The 19,701-nt window shown below is 36.6% G+C and overlaps 1 protein-coding gene across 3 annotated transcripts in view; it reads right to left on the bottom strand.

The window, feature by feature from the left end:
• The window catches only part of LOC309439170 (uncharacterized protein), a 60,113-nt gene that overhangs the window by 8,656 nt on the left and 31,756 nt on the right, over positions 1-19,701 (bottom strand). Inside the window, exons 13-18 of one of the 3 annotated variants that reach the window (XM_082051359.1) lie at positions 19,160-19,262; positions 9,521-9,560; positions 8,472-8,523; positions 5,293-5,404; positions 670-753; positions 16-55 (exon numbers count right to left, since the gene is read on the bottom strand). In XM_082051359.1, the coding sequence (XP_081907485.1) occupies positions 18-55; positions 670-753; positions 5,293-5,404; positions 8,472-8,523; positions 9,521-9,560; positions 19,160-19,262 (429 nt within the window). In that variant the 3' untranslated portion in view covers positions 16-17. The remainder of the gene's footprint in view (positions 1-15; positions 56-669; positions 754-5,292; positions 5,405-8,471; positions 8,524-9,520; positions 9,561-19,159; positions 19,263-19,701) is intronic. The other 2 variants (XM_082051357.1, XM_082051358.1) reach the window with 2 other exon arrangements.

The following is a 19,701-nucleotide window of genomic DNA, read 5'->3' as shown; positions in this document are numbered from 1 at the left end:
AAATCCCAAACGCACCTTTAATTCATACTGAGCTTTGAACACCAGACTCTCTCATCTTCCAACAAGTAAGAGAGCCAATTGTTGCATGCAGAAGTAAGGAACAGAAGGAATTATTAAACAATGCAGGAAGCAGCACAATCAATATAAAGAAACTGCACACTGAAATAAACCATTTGGATTAACAATATGATAAAAACATTCTCTTACATGCAAGTATAACTTTGGTATTTCCTAACACTGCCAATGTTTCAGCCATGTATATGTTATAAAATTAACATATAGAAACGTTATATACGATCAGACAACCAAGAGATTATGTTACATAACACGCACATGAGGGACTGGTGACTAATGTGTAAAGGAAACCTTAAAAAGGCATTTCTTGATTTTGAGGAGCTCGACTTTGCAACCCTAAACAAAGATCTTTCTTTGTAGTATGACATGCAATTATTTTTTCTTAGTACCTCAGACTTCAACAGCTGCCTAACAGAAAACTACAGGTATTTCATTAGTAAAATTCTTGTTTTATATGGATTATTTTGTTTCAGCAGACTATTAAAAATAATCAAATTATGTGAGAGATTAAAAAAAAAATAAAAAAAGCACTAGATATATAACTCTTATTTGCAAGTCTTACATCACTTCAGAAAGCAAGAAAAAACCAAATACCTATGTTTGCAGAGTTGCCTTTGTCTCCACTTCTAGTATAGGCAAGATCTTCTAAGCGATAAGTATGTGGACCACTTGGCAGATCTATAGAATAAAAAAAAATGAATACATTTTAATCACAGCTACAGGTAACAGTATATTTTTTAAAAGTAACTGTCATTTTATGTCCACAGAAAACAGTCACAATTTAAAATTCCTTTTTCAAGAGAACATGTGTCTCTCAATTTTATATGCACTATTAGAAGTTAGTTATTCAGGTGCACAAAAGAAACTCAAGGTTTGTTTTTCAAATTACTCATTTTGTAAATATCTTAGTATTACATAAGAAAAGGTAATAAATGGTCATAAATGCATGCTCTATAGGAAGCCAATCCTAAGTTTTTACTTGTCTGTTTCTAAATATTGGACTTCCAAGCCTTTAGGAACAAAAAGATTGTTGCACTTCACTGAGTAAAGTTCTTAATAAGTATTATTTTTATCCACTGACATATCAAAAAAAGCAAATCCACCCCTGCCCAAATCCAGAAATTCAATGTTGTGAGATCCACGCAGTTTATACACAAGGTTTGATGGTTAAGTTATGCAGCACAGACCTCTTGCAATCATTGATTACTGAAGGCAGTAGTAGGCTGTCACCATCTATTATAGTTTCTGTTCCCCAAACTGAGAGATGAAGTGCTCACTTTGCCAGTGAGTTTTAGTTATTTGCTGATAGCAGCATAATACTCAAATTTGAAGCACAGGTTACATCCCAGTTTTTAGGCAGTGAGAATTAAGTAATTTCCAGCCAGTTTTGCTTCTGATCCAACTTCCCTAAGGCCGTCTCAGCTCTCCTGGCATCCCTGGCTGTTCAGTCCCCACACCTGTAAGACCCATCTACACTCTGGAGCCACAGGTAGACTTCTCAGCCCTCAGCTGCCCTCCTCTGTCCCCTCTCTTTCTCACCCCCTGCAGACAAGTGGCAGATCTCCCCCCACCTCTGCTCCCCAGATACCAGCAGGGGGAACATTCAGAGCAGGGAAGGGACTTTCTGTCACAGCTTCTGGTGCAAAAACTGCTGGTGGCAGCCACAGTAAGCAACTGAAAAATGCCCTATATATATATATATATATATACACACACACACTTCTGTAAAACAGTTCAGCCATGGGCACGTACTTGTCACAGAAAATTTCAGTCTAATGTGTTAACAACTGTTGAACTTAAAAGAAGAAAAAATCAATTATGTTGGACAAACTTCATATTGCGAGACACAATGAAATTTGAAAATGCATCAGTATCTTTTCTGTATTGTTACTGCATCTGCTGAGGATAACAAACTATTGCCCTGTTTTTGTGATTTTGTTTTTAATTTTAAGGAGTAAGAGACCCAATGCTAAAGATGTTATGCTCTAAATGCTGGCCAAAGGCAGACTGTATTAAGAAGCTTAACTATATCAATTTAAACTCACCCTCAAGAAACAAATTAATGTTTAAATTATACTTGAAACCAAAATTAACACTGTGGTAAGTCCAAGCATGATTTAAACTAAAGTGCACCTACTATTAAGATATGCACTCCAAGAACTGTGTCAGGTGATCAGGTAAACGCAGCCGCAGCCAAATCATCATTACCTTGAACTCCTTCCTGCCCACAGAGAATTGCTGAGGAGCCACACTCACCTAAAGAGCTTTAGCAAAGCTGGGTAAGAAAGAAACTGTGTCTACGTCCTGCTGGCTGCAGTATTCACTGTCCCTATCAGAAAGGGAGGCAGCCAGTGTATGATAGTGGCAGCCGGGCACATCCCAAAAATTCATTTGAGTACGGGGTGCGAGATACTGTGGATGACAAAAATGCCTCACTACAACACGCAATAACAGGGAGAACAATAATGAGCAACTGGGGGCTGACTGCAGCAACCTCTTCTACTGGCACAGCTGGATCAGAACATCTACCCGCACCCCAAACAATGTCCCAGCGTTAAACTGCTTTGATTAAGGCCTAAACTTTCATAACATGTATCGGTCTGCTCAAAGATGAGCTGAAAGTGATTACAGTTTAGACTAGCACAACGGTTCTTCATCGGTACTAAGTCACAATACCATGAAATTTGAAATGGTGAAAGCATACAATTAAAGAGTTGACGCAGGAGGTGTGTTTTGAGCTTGATGCTCAGAGTCTTTTCCATGTTCACTTCCATGAAAAAATGCAATCAAAAATGTGCCATGAAACTTGGCAGAAAATACTGAAGGGTGTATTTATTCAATTGGGGAATATTATTTTTGATTAAACATCTCAATTGAGAGAGGATCTGAAAAAGTCCAGCTAAAGCACATTGCTCATTTTGGACAAGACCACCACACTTCATACACCACAGAAATCACATTATTTTTAATAATACCATTCAATACACAATTCAAATGTAGTGCTTCTTCAAAGGCTGAAGTATGACAATGTTTAAATTGTATAAGCTGTAGAAGTCTTTTCTCCACCAGACATTTTACACAGACAATCTTTGACAGTCTCCCTTTAAATAGAACCAGCTCAAGACAGTGTTCTGGTGTTCTCATTTATTATTACTCTAATTGATTTATCTTTCATGATCTGTTTATCAGGAAATTGTTTTCATTTAATAAACATCTTAAACAAATCTACGAAAGAATTTCCTTCAAAGCTAAGGCAAATGGTAAATTCAAATGCCACCCTCCCAGAACCACATTTAGCAGCATTTTTGAAATCCATTTTCACATATTTCTCTTATCTATTCAAAGACAACTAACAGTCCCTCACACTTGAGATAACCATGAAACTAAGAGAAATACTTCCCTCCTTACTAAATGCTGACAGAAAATGTTTTAGCAGAAGTTACTCCCTTTACAGTCTAACTCATTTGTCTATTTCTCCTCCATGCTGTCCATTCATTAAGCCACATTAGTAGGTAAGTCTTCAGTCACATAGAGAAAACATTTCTATTCAGAACTAAGGGCAAAAGTTGAGAGATCCTTCTCAGGGAAAACAATCAGAGGAGCTCTGCTGTCCCTCAAATGTGGGGTTTTGCCTTAATAAAGCCTGAAGAATTCAGTACTTAAATGCTGATGTCAGTCACCTTAGAAAGTTTTCTCAAAGGATAAGAAGGCAACAGGGAGTCTAATAGCTTTTTGTTTCTCCAGTATTTAGCATTGTAGTCACCTTGGAAAAAAAAAATACCAGGACCTTTGCTAACCCCTTTATTAAACAGAACAATGACTTCCTATTCCTTAACCTGTCCCAGTTTGATGGTGCGAAACCCCCACCACCCTCCTGGGATCTCCCAGGCAGCAGAGAGATTCTCGCGTGACGTTAGATTTGCAACAGACGTAAGAGCTGAAAATATACTTAAGATTTTAACTTGTTTCTGCGTGACACATAAATCACCACATTGAAGAGATGTTTGAATACATGTGGAAAATGAACTCATGCATGGCAATGAGACATCCAGTGTCAGTGACTTTCAAATGGCAACACACAGAGTCATATGTGTATTTCAAAATTTCTCTACAAGATACAGAACACTCCCTATTAACTTGTAGTTAGTCATTACACTATTCTGTTACCAGTTTTGAGAAATACTATTCACTCGTGTCTGGAATCCAGAATAAAACTTAACGTATTGGTGCCGTCACAGCACTATTTTTTTTTTGAGTATTCACAAACTTAAAATACCCAAATGACTCTTTCAGCATTAGTGTTATTTTAGAAATGTTTCTAACAAGTAACCTTTAAGTACAGTCACCTGATTTAGATTTGAAAATATCTATATGCAGATTTAAATTAATTCTCTCATTTCTCTGGTGAGCAGGAATAAGGTAATAAAGACTCTGTCTGGACCAAAAGGGAATGAAGAAGTGTCCTGTATGTTAAGAAATATCATATATAGCTCAGCCATAAAAAATAACATTAAAATTTTCAAATGTCTAACACTTTGAATAATCTGTAACCTAGTACCTAGCTTCTATTAACAACTCTGATTGAACACTTCTCTTTCATTGCAGACATCCTGACCCGCTCCACTCAGCTCACTGGTTTGCCCTTCTCAAGTTTCTTTTTTTTTTCTTCAGAGAACTTGGTTAGACAAGTCTAACAGCAACACAGGAATTACTCACACTGGATCATTAGGCTAGTGTGTTTTCTTTAAAAGACTCCAGTTCCAGGTTGCTCCCATTCTTCTTTATTTTTTGAAGGCTGCCATATGAAATAGGGCCTAATTTCAATTATTTAAATGCTAAGCATTCTGTAAGTCTGTCCACCATTCTGAACACAACTACTTGATGTAAGGTAAAACCAACTATTTCCAGGATTAAGAAAGTAAGATTGCAGTATACTTTGAAACATCTTTCATGCCAGCATTCAACTGTTTTCAGCTGTGCCTAAGATGTTAGTTTTTTTGATAACAGTTTACTCAACGCTTGTTATAGTCTCAAATGCATTTTATACTGTGTGATGCTAACCTTCTTCCTTCCAAGAAAAGTAGCTTAAGTATTTTGCAATTGATTTAAAAATACCTAGTATAAAGAGGTAAAATATATTTCACAGACAACCTAGCACATGATTTTCCAGGTCAGAAACAGCAAATGATACATTCACAAATAAAAATATGAGCATACCTTTCAGTTCACTGCTGATCTTAGGTGGATCAACTGAAACAACCTCATCTGATGTAAATGTGAGATCTTCCTCAAATGTCTCAATGTGCTGTCCATTTAAAAATAGGCTGATCTGGAAAAAAATGACAACTTTTAAACTATCAAATTAGAAATCCAGTGTGACATGTGAATAAAGCATTTTTCTAATTATTGGTCTGGCACATAACAGCTTTATGAGTAAGGTTCTGGCCCTCCCTTTTAAAAAGTCACAATAACAATAATGATCCATTATACACCTAAAAGAAATCTTTGTGTAGGGAAAAAAAGTGTAAAAAAAAAAAATCACATAAATTATCTATCTGGTTAGGTATGTTTTAAAGGAATACAGATCTCTTTCTTTCCAGCTGCCTCTACATAGAGCAGCACTATATGGAATTTTGTGTCCCAACTCTTGACAGTTTGATCCCAAAATCTGAAAGCTTCCACCTCTTCCATCATATAAATCCTTTTTACCAAAACAAAGTAATCTGAAAAAGTACACAGTCAAGTCTGCTACTCCATTAGATGACTGGGCTGTTCACTTAAGGTGTAACCAATGGTTTATCTGGTTAAATCATATAGTAAAATCATGTATAAAAATTAACTGTATCCATTTTATCTGCATTGGAGGACTCTCAGTATTAAAGACCCAGACATATAACCAGGTTATATCACCACAACAAAACGATACACACCAACTTAACTGCAGCAGTTATCAGTGCTCAGTTGTCAGCAGATTCAAGACAATTCTACTCAGCCCTCTTTCTTAAGATTGTTCTTGGAGAATAGCTAATCGTGACAAATGCCTCCAAAGCTTACACAAGAGGAAGATTTTAAAAAGTAAAAATATTTCAGAAAAGCTGTTCTTGCCTTCAGTAGGTTTGCTAGAATTTTTCTCCCTAGCGAAAGTTTTAGGTTATTTTTTAAACCTGAAAAAAGCATATACAGAAAATAACTACTGTTAGTACTGTAAAACCACTGGTGATCAATGATAAAATCAGGACAATTGTGTAAGAGCAGTAGAAACAACAAATACTGACTCCCAGAAAGGTGTTACCAAACACAAAACAAAGAACCCACTGTGGCAATGTTAACATATCTGAAAATCTCCTTACAGAGTTTTTTTTGATTTAGCTCAAATGCTGAACTAGAGCAACTAGACTCTTTGTAACTGAACTTCTAATCTAGAACAGCAGTCAATTCATACCTTCCTTCCTCTGTAATCTCTAGCTAGACCACCGTTGTTAATACATGGCTAAAACTTCAAATCAAGGACTTGAATCACTTACACCACACTTTTATGTAACCTTTAATATTACTGCAGTATGACAGTGACAGGTCACACAGCATGGCAGTGCATCAGTATATTCATCAGATTAGCTACCTAGAGCAATGACTTTGATTTTCTGTATTGAAAAGAATACATAAGACGCTGCTTTCCTTCCCTGCTAAATTAGGTTGCTATCGAATTTCAACAGCATATTACCAAGTCTGGAACACAGTGCTAATTAATAAGTTTACATTTAATTTAACAAACAAAACAGTGGTAGGCTAAACTTCCACAAAGATACTAAATTCATATAAACCCCAGCAAAGACAAGCCATTTGTATAAAGCAAAATGCAAGTGACAATAAAAATAAGTACCCGAACTTCAAATGACAAGAAGTGGGGGGCTTCTACACTTTTCACAGTTTCTAAACTTAGTTTTAATAACAACTAAGTAGCATCCTCTCTGTAAAATTAATCTTGAGTTATTTCCCACTGATGCAGAGTACTACTCAAAGAAAAACGCAACAATGGGCTTATTTGTGCTAAACACCATATGTAAGTTAAAAATGAAAATGACACAGTCCTTTTCTGAAATGCTCAGAACACTTAAATTGATTACTGATAATCATTTTACAGAGTTGGTTTTTTAAGCAATTGGGTTTTGGCTGGTTGTTTTTGTGGGGGTTGTGTGTTTTTGTTTGTTTGTTTTCCTCTCCTCCTTACCTCCCCCATTCACTTGCTGCCTGTGCTCCTAATGCTTCCCTTCACCACCCTGACCAGAAGCCCACCACAGTACCTGTGGTCTAACACAGACCAATGGTCCTGGCCTTTGGCCACTTTCTTGATGGTGAATGAGTGAGTAAACTCTTACTGATGGAGAAGCATCATTATTAGGATGCCTTGGCATGACATACATGCAATAGCTAAAAATCAATTAAAGGTCTCGGAAAAAGAAGGGCATATATGCAGTTTTGCCTTCAGTCTGCAAAGGATAAATTAAGTATTTGATGGCATTCAAAAAGCAGAGATCAACATTTATAAATCCAAACATTTCATGTTTTCAGTAAAACCAGTTTCTTCAAGTTCGTCATGAAGACTTCAGTCGACACAGAGGTAGATGTGTAGGGCTCTAGCTCAATGTTTCATCTTACTCTGTAATTTCTCACCTAGGACTGCCCAGTCATCTGAACCAGAACTTCTCAGTCTGAAAGAAACTATTGTTATGAACTGAATAAGGCCACAGACATAGATCTCATTCACAGGCTCGTCCATGATACTCATCACAATAGTCTCAAGGGCTTTCATAATCTTACAGTTTTTGCAGTATAGGCAAGAGCAGAAATTACTACTCCTATTTTTATAAACAGGGTATTTGGAAGGAAAGGGCCCAACTCTCTCAATGTAAAACCTGTGTGAATCAGAGGAAATTCACTGATTTTAATGTTTATTTCCAGTAGTATATACAAAATGTGGACCCCCCCAAAAGTCAGACGTGTCCAAGTTCACGAGATTAACGTTCAACTCTCTGAACACCCAACTGCCTTCTCTTAAAAGATGGACCATTAACTTTCAAAAATTATATAATTTTCTTAAGCACTCTTTGCAAATACAGTAAAAATAATTCAAATCTATAATTCTAGGAGCCTGAAAAGAGAAGTTCAGTTTTGATGCAAGATATTTCAAAATTCACAGCAATTAAAATGCAAGGTTGGCAAGTTCAATTGTTATAAAACATTCTGTGTGAACAACATTAGTCTCCGAGTAAATATTTTTTAATCAAAGTTAACAGAATGCTTTGCAGTTTTAGGACTCAAAGTCACTGAAAAATGCCAGCAGTATTTTTCAAATTACTTCAACAAGAACAGAGCAGGCTATAAGCAGTCAGTCTTACCTGAACGTTGCTTTTGGGATAATAGAAGAAAAATGGCTTCAGAACTGGAGATCTAGACACACAAAACAACATGCATAAATGCATTTAACCAGAAGTTAATGAAAATGTTAGATCATACATCTTTAGACTCTTCATACAGCAGAAAAATACTTGGGAAATTAAAAGCTATTTAGCCATGATTAGCAATGGTTTTCCAAACTATTTTGGGAAGCCTGAGAAATGTAGAAATTCCTTACATTTCATTATCAAGAAAGTAAGATTTTGTTAAAAAAAAAAAAAGTTTTGTGGTGGAGAGAGTTGCCAGAATACTGGAAAACATTTTCTTGACAAAGAATGTGCTTCATGACACTGAAGTCTATCGCACTGTCATTGGCTTCACATTGATACCTAGGCTAGTTATGCAGAGCTACTGGAAATATATCTATAGATTGTTCTCCTATTTCCATCTGCAAGACAGACATACCAAAATATTTGTATAGGGACATCAAAGTTTTAGATGCTCTCATGAATAAATATGGCAAGGCGAGCATATAAATCACTAGCAGATTTTAGCCAGATCTAGAAAATACTGAATCAAACCAGGATTTTTGTTTAATACACTCAACATTATTCTGTTCAGCTTGCTCATGTAACGGGTTCATACCAACATTTTGTGGGATGTTCTGAGGCATTCAACCTTGCGTTTCTGTGCCCATATTCAAAACTAACAGGCACAAGAGAAATCTGTTCCAGAAATCTGCATGTATTGGCATATGCTTGAGTTACTCCCTTGCCATAAAGTCATATTAAAAGTTCTCCCTACAGCTCATTAAGCAAAGACATGGTTATGAGCTGATCAGAGACTTATGTAACTCTTTAATAACTCAATCAAGAATTTTACTATGCAAACATATCTTGTAGCATTTACTATTATCTTGTTATCAGTTATTAAGCATAGTGTGCAACAAAAAGACTTATTTCTGTGGTTGCTGTGTCAAGGTAGGGAAGCTGGTGATGGTGAGTGGCAGGAACACTACCACCACACTGTACAAGAGCAAGAATTCACTTACACTCTGGGGCGCCCTCCAACAACTCCAGTGAGGCCAGGTGCTGGAAATGGAAATTAAATTCACAAAAAACTGTTAATCCATCTCCAAAACACTAGAGCTCTCAGCTTACTGTAGTTTGAATCATTCCTATCATGTACATTTGAAAAATACTGGGAAGTATCTAGCAAATTACATGTTCTCAGAAATTAATAAAACTGAACATTTTATATAATAGCTGAAAAAGAAAACTTGGAAAAGGCACTGTGACTTCTAACAAAAAAAAAAATTGTTTCAAAATGTGCAAAGTATAAACTAAATCTTTAGGTTCTTCTCCCGAATATTTTGTATACCAATGCTAGTCAGGCGATATATTTGATAGAAAAAGAACTTAGCTTTTGGGTTTTTGTTACTGTTATTTTATTTACTTTTAAAGAGAGCAGAGAAACAATTCTGACTTGAACCATGGTTTGTTTTAATACTTGTTTAATATGACTTTGCTTATTAGTTTAACTGTTTCACAATAACTTATATCTTTCGTTTCGGCATTTTCACTGGCTAACTTAGCTTTTTTAAGGTGCTGGGTACTGCAGATCCCTTTCTATCTCTTTGATCCACAGGTAATTTAGGGTCTTAGGTCACTGGCATGATCCCAGACTTGTTGTAAGTCAGCACTGTGATTACATTCTTGTTTATTCTCAATATCAGGTTGCCATGCTTTACTGTCATTAAACGAACCTGCCCCAGCTCAATATTTCCAAAAGAAACAGTTCTGCCCTCCTCAACGTGAGCACAGCGTCTCACCCTTCTTTCTGGCATGGATGGCATACATACATGATACACCTGATCTCCACACAGTATTGCAGGGGAAACAGTAAGGTTCACACATTAAATTAGTCTAGGAATTACAAAGTGTGTTAAGCAGTCCCTTAAAAACAAATGCTGTGGAAAGCTGCCCACATGGTGTATTTACCCAAACTAATCCTGGCTAAAATGGGCTTCATGCTTCCTCCAGGTGTGAAGCATCTCTGTGCTGCAAACAAACTAAAAGCCAGGTAATCATGCTGTTGTGGTGCTAAGCTCACACTGATAACCTCTACTTCTCAGCAGGCTCTTTTAGCTTGGACTCAGTGCCTTGGTAATGTGGACACAACCAGTGGCACCACAGATGGTACAATGCAGTCTAGATTACAGAGTCTTGTTATATTCATGTTCATTGGAAGCGATTTCATTGAAATAGTGGCTAACAAGGTGTTTTAATGAAGTTTTTGAAGAGGGATGCTCTTATGCTGTCCTTATCTTGATCACAGAGACACATTTGGAATCAACAAAATTAGAATTCAGTGCACATCTGATTGACTGATTCAAAGATGGTAATTACAGTAAATAAACCTAAAGTTAATGAAGAGGTCTTTTGCCTAAGGCTAGTCCATAATCACTTTGCCAATTTGGCCATTGTGCTAGTACAGTACTTGCACATTATAACTAATTCACAAGCTAAACAGACTTCACCGACTATATTTTTAGCCAGAGGCTGGGAAAAAAACAAACACACACAAACCCACAAACCAATCATCCAACCAACCTTAAAAGAAGCAAGGTTTAGAAGGTGCCACAGTTGAGAACAATTGCAAGGGATTAGGGGTGTTAGTCTTAACTCCCCCTCTTTCCCAGATAAAGCCTATGATGTTTTTCAGTACAGGAAAAAAAGAATGTCATTAAAAAAAATAAGCCATGAGTAACCACCTCCTTACCCAGTAAGTTCTGCTTCAAAAAATGTGGTAGTAGATAGAATGTGAAAGAATCCCTTCCATTAGCATTAGACAATTTTAAATGATCCAGTCAAGGTTCAGTCCTATATATATTACCCGAGCACTTGTTCAAGCAGAAAACTGCTATTCAACATGAAAACCAACTGCAGTTATTTTATTGAGTTATGCCGCTAGTTTTATTTAGATTGTTGGGGGAGGAGGCTGGATACGGTAAGCTCAGGTTGAAGATACAGGTTCATAAAGTTAGTTAATTTAAATTATCTGTGGATTGCCACGTGGCTCATTTCCAGCTAGGCAGCTGAACTGCTCATTAAGGACACCAGATTTTGCTCCAACATCAATTCCAGCTTCCTGAAAGCTCTCAAAGAAAGCTCTCCACTTGCTGGCTCTGGCACGATGGAACTTGGCTCCTACAATAAGGCCATTGTCTAAACACTGACAAGAAAACAATCCAAGAGCAACCGTTGCTCACACCTCGAGGTTACGATAACCTGCTACTGTGGCTTGCTATTGCTGATTTTGCAAAGTTCTCCAGCATGAGCTACTGTAACAGCAGATCTGCCTCTGGAGATACCACAGCTACCCCTGCACATAAATGTAATTGCAGAGCAAAGCTACATCAATATCCCAGTTACAACACTATTAATTTCTATCTTACGATTATACAATCCATTGTTTATATTAATGTAAGCCAAACGGGAGCTCTTGTAAGTATAATTTAATTTTATCTAGATGTAATTCCTATTTAGACTTCAGGCAGAGAAGAAGCAGCAAAGTTTACATTGATTATGGCTTATAATTAGTGATTTGTTATTTGCATGAAGAGCACACCACCTCATCTCAATCCAGAGCTCAGCTCCCCATCACAGTTCTCCAGTAAAACTGAAGGAAGCACAAGTAGGTAACAGCGGGCTTGTCACTGTGGCCAGACCTACTTCTGCTAAGTTGTGATCTCCTTAATCAACTGTGTCCCAAGACACTTTCTTTAAAACCTGTAGTTTTTGACCCTAAATGGTTTGTCCTTTATATTTCCAGTGGCTGAATTAGATTAATAACATTTCTGTTGAGCTATCTACTACATATTCTAAGAAATGATATATATTATTATATATAAAAAACAGACATCAAAGAAGTCTACTTCTCAAGGATTATTTAAAGTGATTTAACTATACAAATCTGAAAAACTGATGTTTTATACTTGATAGTTCTTATAATATAGTTGAGTAGAAGTACAAAATACATACAATCTTTGTTTACAGGAGTCAGTTATACATTCTTAATTACCCTATGTCCACTGAATACAGCAGATAGTTTATCTTCTGCAATATTATTCTCAAAAAATGGGGACTGCAGTAAACTGTTGGAATGAGGACATTTCTGGAAGTGTCTTCCAAGAGGCTTAGGAGATCAGTCATAATATTTACATATACTCAAGCACTTTAAAATCTCAAGTTGTATTAAACAGCTGTCATCTTAGTGTCAAACTCCGGTCATTTTAATGTGAAATAAGGGTCAGCCCATGATTTCAGCTATTAGTAAAACATTTCTTAGCTACTGAACTCCTATTAAACTATAAATGCCAGTTTCCCACAGCAAGGCTTTTCTTGAGCCTCTTCTACACTGCATTTTATTCAGAATAAAATATCTGAATTAAAGAAGACTAAATAAATACACTGCATCAACACATTATTTAAATGGTAACCATATGGCTGACCAGACTGTACATAATGAAGACATTTTCACTGCATAGTACAAACCTGGTCTGTGATTGCTAACCTTCACCAAGTGTGGGTGAATTTTGACAGACTGGGCAATGCAGAACTGCTGCAGAACTGCGCTGAGCTCCCACAGGCTACTACAGATGGAAAAATCTGAGTCTGTGTGTCTAGAATTCTTCACTGCCAAGTATGGAAATGTTCACATTACAGGATGGGCAAATAGCTCCAAAGACCCCCTGCTACTAAGACTGAATGTTACAGACACATTTCAAGTTTTTATTTTTTTCAGGAAACCATACATGCATAAAACCACACATCACTAGTTGCTCTTAAACAAAACCCAGGCTATTATCAAAGTGTTGAGAAATAAACAGAAAGTATACTTTTACCAACTGGAAGTTTAAGCAAACAGGTGTTTATTGTAACAAAAAATAAAAGGTTGAATTAGGTGTGTTTGGCTTTTTTTTAATAGCTTGTATCACTTTAAGCCCATCAGAAGAGCATAATCTAAATGAAAACTGATCAGGTGTTCAAACTGACAAGCTAAATACCATGCTCAACAGAAGTTAAAGCCTTCTGTTCCAAACAGAAAACAAACAACAAATCACTGCCTAATATATGGCATGTCTATATGCATTAACTTCAAATTCTTCTCTGGGCTTAAGAATATCATTGCAATTCTAATAATACTTCAGAAAATCTCTGTGGCAGTACATTTATGTGCCCCACTGGTCTTCAACAAAAACAATGGAAATTTTAATAGCATTAGGAAAAAAAGTTAGTGAATTGCTAGGAAAGGCTCAGTCTTTCACTCTTGATTATGGAAGCTTTTTAAAAGTTGCCACCTTCCCAAACTTCTCTCTTGCAGGTGCAACTCGTTTATATTGCAGAGCACAAACACACATATGCTTCAGCCCTTTCCAACATGTAAGTGGCATTCCTTTATTTTTTCTTTCTGACATAGAGGACAAGATGTCGTAAGAGACAGGGAATTTCAAATCAGCACAATGCCTTGAGATGGTTGTCTTTCTGCTGATTTTCAGAACTAAAATTCTACCATTTTGAGGGCAACGGAGATCAGCACTCTAAGGTCCATCAGAAATTATACAGTGCTCTGCTTTTATGAGGCCTAAGTTTTATTATCCTTTATATATACAAATACAAAGAATGTATCATATTAAAAATGTTTTCAAATAATCAAAGCTCCAAAATTAGTCAAAAGTTAAGAAATACTGACATTAAGACTTTAAAGTCACTAGAAGAGCTAAAAAGCACATCTCTTACACTCACATAAGGTCTTAAGTCTCTGTGGTGAAGCACTGGGAAGATCACTCCTCAACAAAATTGTTGTAATATGCTTTTTAATACCAGTAAGACAAAAATAAATTATTTTTCTTCCTGTTGCTCCCTGTGAAGTGTGGCAAAACTGTAACTGAAAACTCCCTCAAAAATTTATCAGGCAAAGAGCTCAAAAAATTTTTACTCAAGTGATTTAAATTTAGCCTAAGTGAAAGCCAGCAAAACTAGAATTTAATACTGGCTGTTAAAGAAATTAAAATCTCTTTAACCTACAATTAATAATTCTTATATTATGATACTTTTACCAAAATAAAACTGCCTGCCAAATCTAGCTCAGGGCTTCACAAGTAGCAACTAGAAGGCTGAAACAACCTGGTGAAACAACAGTGACAGTGCTTCTGGGTTTCATCTCTAAAGATGGCGCTGATAAACACTAGTACATCCAAAAGCCTAGGCCTGGTGCTGCCACCCTCTCAGATACAGGAGTATTGGAAAACCCCATGGAGCAAGAGGTCTTAGGGCTCCCCATCCTTATTCCGAACCATCAAATCTCATTTCTCTATCCCTCTCCTCCTCTGCTCACCATTCCTAAATTTCAACCAGCTTGGTCACCTTAAATATTGGTAAGTTCCTCTCTAGCATTTCTTACAGGGAAAGCGGAACCAAGTACTCTGGTTCAAGTTCTTTTGTGGTTATGCTTCCTTCCACAATCTCAGGAAACCATCTGCAAAGCAGACAGAATACTTTCCAATGTTACTAGACATTAGAAAGCTTAGTCAATGCTGTTTACACAGCTTGCTAAAAATTCTTGGATGGCAGGTGCCATATATGAAAATTTTTATCTGTACAATAGTCCACACATCACATAGAGTAACAAACACAAAACTGCTACCAAGGTGAAAGAAGAATATAGTTAAGAACAATATTTCACAATCATTAGATACAGTAAAAGCAGAAGAGCAAAACTCCTTTTTTTCTTTTTTTTTTTTTTCCTGTTTTTGTCTGATACAGACCAAGTAAAAGTTCTTAGTTAAAGGTCACTCTCAAAAGGGCCAAAAAACCATTAAATAAAGTGTTTCAGCTCAGGTAATACCACCCTGGAACACAACTACTCCTCCTTTCTCCTGCTGCTGGTTATGAAGGGTTTATAATTTGTTCCTTCTTTTTGTCAGTTTTTCATTAAAAGAATATACAAAATAAGAAAGAAGGGTTATTTGCAGTCATTCTTATAGTTATTACGTCTTCTCCTGAAAGAGAACTAACACCGGAGAGCTGGGGGGGGGGACATGACCAAGCTGGCAACCGTTGAAACATGGGACTTCGCTGCTTAAAGGGTGCCTCAGTTTTCATCAGGAAAAGCCACACATGCTTAAAACCTCACTTGGTGTGGATCCCCAGAACTGCCATGTCTTTGGCAGAGCAAAGCCACACAAGGTTACATTGCACAGAGATCCACCAGGGATGTGCAAAAACACATCTAATAGGCATGTGCCTGTCACATGAGACACAGCAGCCGCAGCTATTTTTGCTCAACGCTCAGCAACAAAAAGTGGTGCAAAACTGTACAGAAAGGGACTTCAGCTGCTCATTGACCAGAGCATTCACTCAACCCTTCTGTAAGGGTGACCAAACGCTCACAGGGCGTGCTTGCTGAAGCTGTTAACATCTTGGAGAAGAGTAATCATTTGCAAAAAGTGAAACAGAGGGGGAGGAAAGAGCTGAGGGAGAAAGGGGCGAGAAATGAACATGAGGTGCTATGGTTAGGAATTCACCTAGGACAACAACCACCATCTTAGTTCCATTCCCAAGATCACATATGCATCTATCTGATCACAGTTTTAATTTAAGTCTTGCCTATGGAGCTCTCTGTAGTAAGACAATTAAGCAGGCATTCCTTGTTCTGCTCTTCACAGCAAGTTCTGGTGCCCTACACCACTGTCAGGCACTAAGCATCAATCAACTGGTTCAGTTATTAGTACATCACTAATTATCATTTGGCACTGTTGCACAATTTTTTAAAATTGTTTTGTACCAAGTCTCACTGAATATGCCAAGAAAGATGACTCCTCTTAACCATTGCCCTAAAAGTATTCCACATCAACAAGCAGCCTACTAAGCATTTATTTCCCAAATCTGACCATCTGATCCTTCTCTGCATACATAAGAGTTTATCCGTGCAGGTAATATAGAAATCTACCACAGAACAGCAACTGAAAGAAGTGACTACATGAAGCATCTCAATATATCGTCAACAAATTAAAACAAAACAAAACAAAAAAAAAAAAAAAAGAGACTATTTAAGGGGTTGTTCAAGCACTCAGAAGCATGTCAGTAAACAGCTCTGATACCCTCTCTTACACTAATAATTTACACCATGGAGGCCAAAAACCTTGTTGCAGTCCTGTACCTGGCAAGCAGAAGTGCTATTTATCACCGGATGCCTCAGATGATTCCAGAAATATGCTCTTTCCCATTGCTGCTCATTAGCAGTGGTTCTGTGAATTGAAACAGATATAATTTTCTAATTTATTTTTTTAGGGACTAACTGCTACAGGATGTTCCTTTAGGAAACAAAACTGGCACCGCCACGATTGTCCACACAGGTTGCCTAACCAGATTCTGCACAGGAACACACCTGTCTCATCACGAAGAGCCCTGGTAACATGAACTGAAAGCCTGCCAGCCACCATTAGACAGATGTTCACATATTCTGGTAACTCAGTTTCAATACTGTACATACTCCACTCAACCCAAGTAGTGCAGATTTTTGACTTCTTTCATTCTGTGAGGAATGGTAGTGAAATGAAAAAACTGACACCTTAATAAGTCTAGCACTTTCAGACTTCAAACAAGGCTTATATACACAGCAGTTGCTTTATACAGGAAGAGACACAGATTAAGAATTTGGAGAGACAAGTAGATGGCCATTAGCTTCTGATCTTACAAATAAGTAATTATTTTAAAAATCTACCCAGCTTTCATTTGTTTAAAAAGATATTTGCTAGGAGATTGTCTATGCATATATAAAATAAAAAGTAAGTATAGATATTTACTTTCAGGTATGTTAAATAGTCTATTTGAATAATGAAAAAATAGAAAATAATTATGAATCCCTAACTAATTATACAAATGGTAGTTTGGTCCAACTGTGAAAATACAATCTTTATTTCATTAGAAAAAAACAGCTGTTAGAAGCAACTTGCATCTATGCCAAATGCTGACCTAACGAGCCTTCAGGATTGCAAAATCTTTAAAAATTATCTCAATGAATATTCCCAATTAGTTCTACAAGATCGTATCCTATCTTGTAGACAGAAAAAAAGAGGATGACCATACACTGACCTTGCCTCTATAAACACAACCACTGACCTTGCCTCTATAAACACAACTTAAAAATAAAAAAAGAACAAACCCAACCCACCCTACATTAACTAGATCTCTGCTACCACTGGAAAGACTACAACACAGAATATGCACACTTCTATACAATTTTGAATTCACTGAAAATAAAATGTTTACTAGTTCTTTCACTGCAAGGCAACACCTACCTACCCCTTCATTAATCAGGATTCTAGATTTGCTATGGAAATTGAGAGATTCAGGTTAAACTCATGTAATTTAATTTTTAAGATCTCAATATATTCTTCCATAAGATACACAGAAGCCATTGCAAAATATCTGAGCTCTAGTACTCAAAATAAGCTGTCCAAATTTTAAATGGATAAGAGAAATGGGATGAGTATCCATAATGTAAGCAGCAAATCACAACATATGAATGTGCTCCTAACAACTGAGGTAGATACAGTGGTGACACTTCAGTGACTTGGAAGCAGAACAGAAGAAAAAAAACAAAACAAAGAGTTTGCTCAAAATAATCAAATAGCAAGTCCTCCTAGAAAGTGAACAGTATCAAATGACACAAAGAACAAACGTAAAGGCATTTTGGAACAAACATTTGCTAAACAACAGAAGTATAGATAATTTCATGCTAGGTGACCCTAATGCAAATACTTAAAATATACAGTCAAAACTAAGACAGAAATAATTAAATACCAGTATTTTGACGTGACCTCACAAGTAAATTAAAAATTAATCTTGCAATAATTGCAGCACACCACAAATTCATACAAAATCAAATGTTAAAGACAGATAAATTTGAGGTTAGACTTAATAGTGCAGGATCATAATTTAAGCTGAGTGGTTAATATACACTGTGAATAAAGAATTAGACACAGGTTGTTAGCATTCCCACTGCAATTTCATATTAAAAAGTTTTGAATTATGTCTGAAAGTTATAATTACCTACACAAGCAGCTACACATTAAACAGAAGTACAGTAGTACCTATAAAAACCCTTTGCAGAAACATCAGATAACTAAGTGCTGCACAGAACCTTCAAAACCCCCAAACTGTACAGCTCTTCATAAACTGTAATGTTATAGGCAGACACTCTCGCAAATGTTTGACAGCTGAATAAGATTCGTAATGTTTATTGCCAGCGAGGTCTAATAGCATTACTGCGTTTTAATAGCACAGTAAAACAGAATATGACACTGTTGCACATCACTAAAACCATGGGTAGGAAAACAAAGACGAATGAAAACAGGCATGAATGGGCAGGAGCAGCAACAGAAGGATAAAGAATTTCAAAGGAACAAAAAGGTGGACTTCCAGAACTCTCATTTTATTATTTTGCTAATGTCTGTAGTTCCCATTTCTACAATAAAAATAAATACCTTTAAAAAAATTACAATTTCACTACACACAGTGCAATGAAACTGAACACAACTAAACCTTTGGGTGCTAGTCATGCCTGGGGAAAAAAAAAAAAAAAAGTAACTTTAAAATTCTTAGAAGATGATGCAAATATTTACCCATGCCAGTTCCAGCTGATGCAACCTCTCTGGAGAAGATTTCTACAGCTTCTTTTTGCTTATGGTGTACAGCAAGCCAAATAACAGCTTCCCGAGGACCCTGCTTCAAAGAAGGAGGAATTAGATTAGCTTAGATGCAGACCATCAGTTAAATTTGCCAAAGTGAAAAATAACTGTAGTTCGGCATTCAAGTTAAATCTAATGGAAATGTTTAGTGCTGACTGCTACAAACTACAATTTCTATTTAGTGAGTTTTAATCCAGCATCACTATAACTTTCTGTTAATGTTTCAAAATTTTTTTTTTACTTTGCTATCATGAAATCAACTATTGGATATTTCAGACTGCTAGGACACTATGCTTCTTCTCCAGCATACTCAATGAATTGAGTACTGTACTTAACAGTACTTCATAAGAATTAACTTCATAAGAAAAGAAACACTTGGCTTCATTCTCAGTGGAACTGGCAAACAAACTTTCCCCTTATTTTAAGTGCACTGAGAATATCTGGGGTGTACTTCTCCTATCATCAAGAAGTAAGCA

Source organism: Streptopelia decaocto, assembly GCF_964273445.1.
Source record: "Streptopelia decaocto genome assembly, chromosome: 4".
Lineage (NCBI taxonomy): Eukaryota > Metazoa > Chordata > Aves > Columbiformes > Columbidae > Streptopelia > Streptopelia decaocto.
This window is presented reverse-complemented; position numbering and strand designations above follow the sequence as displayed.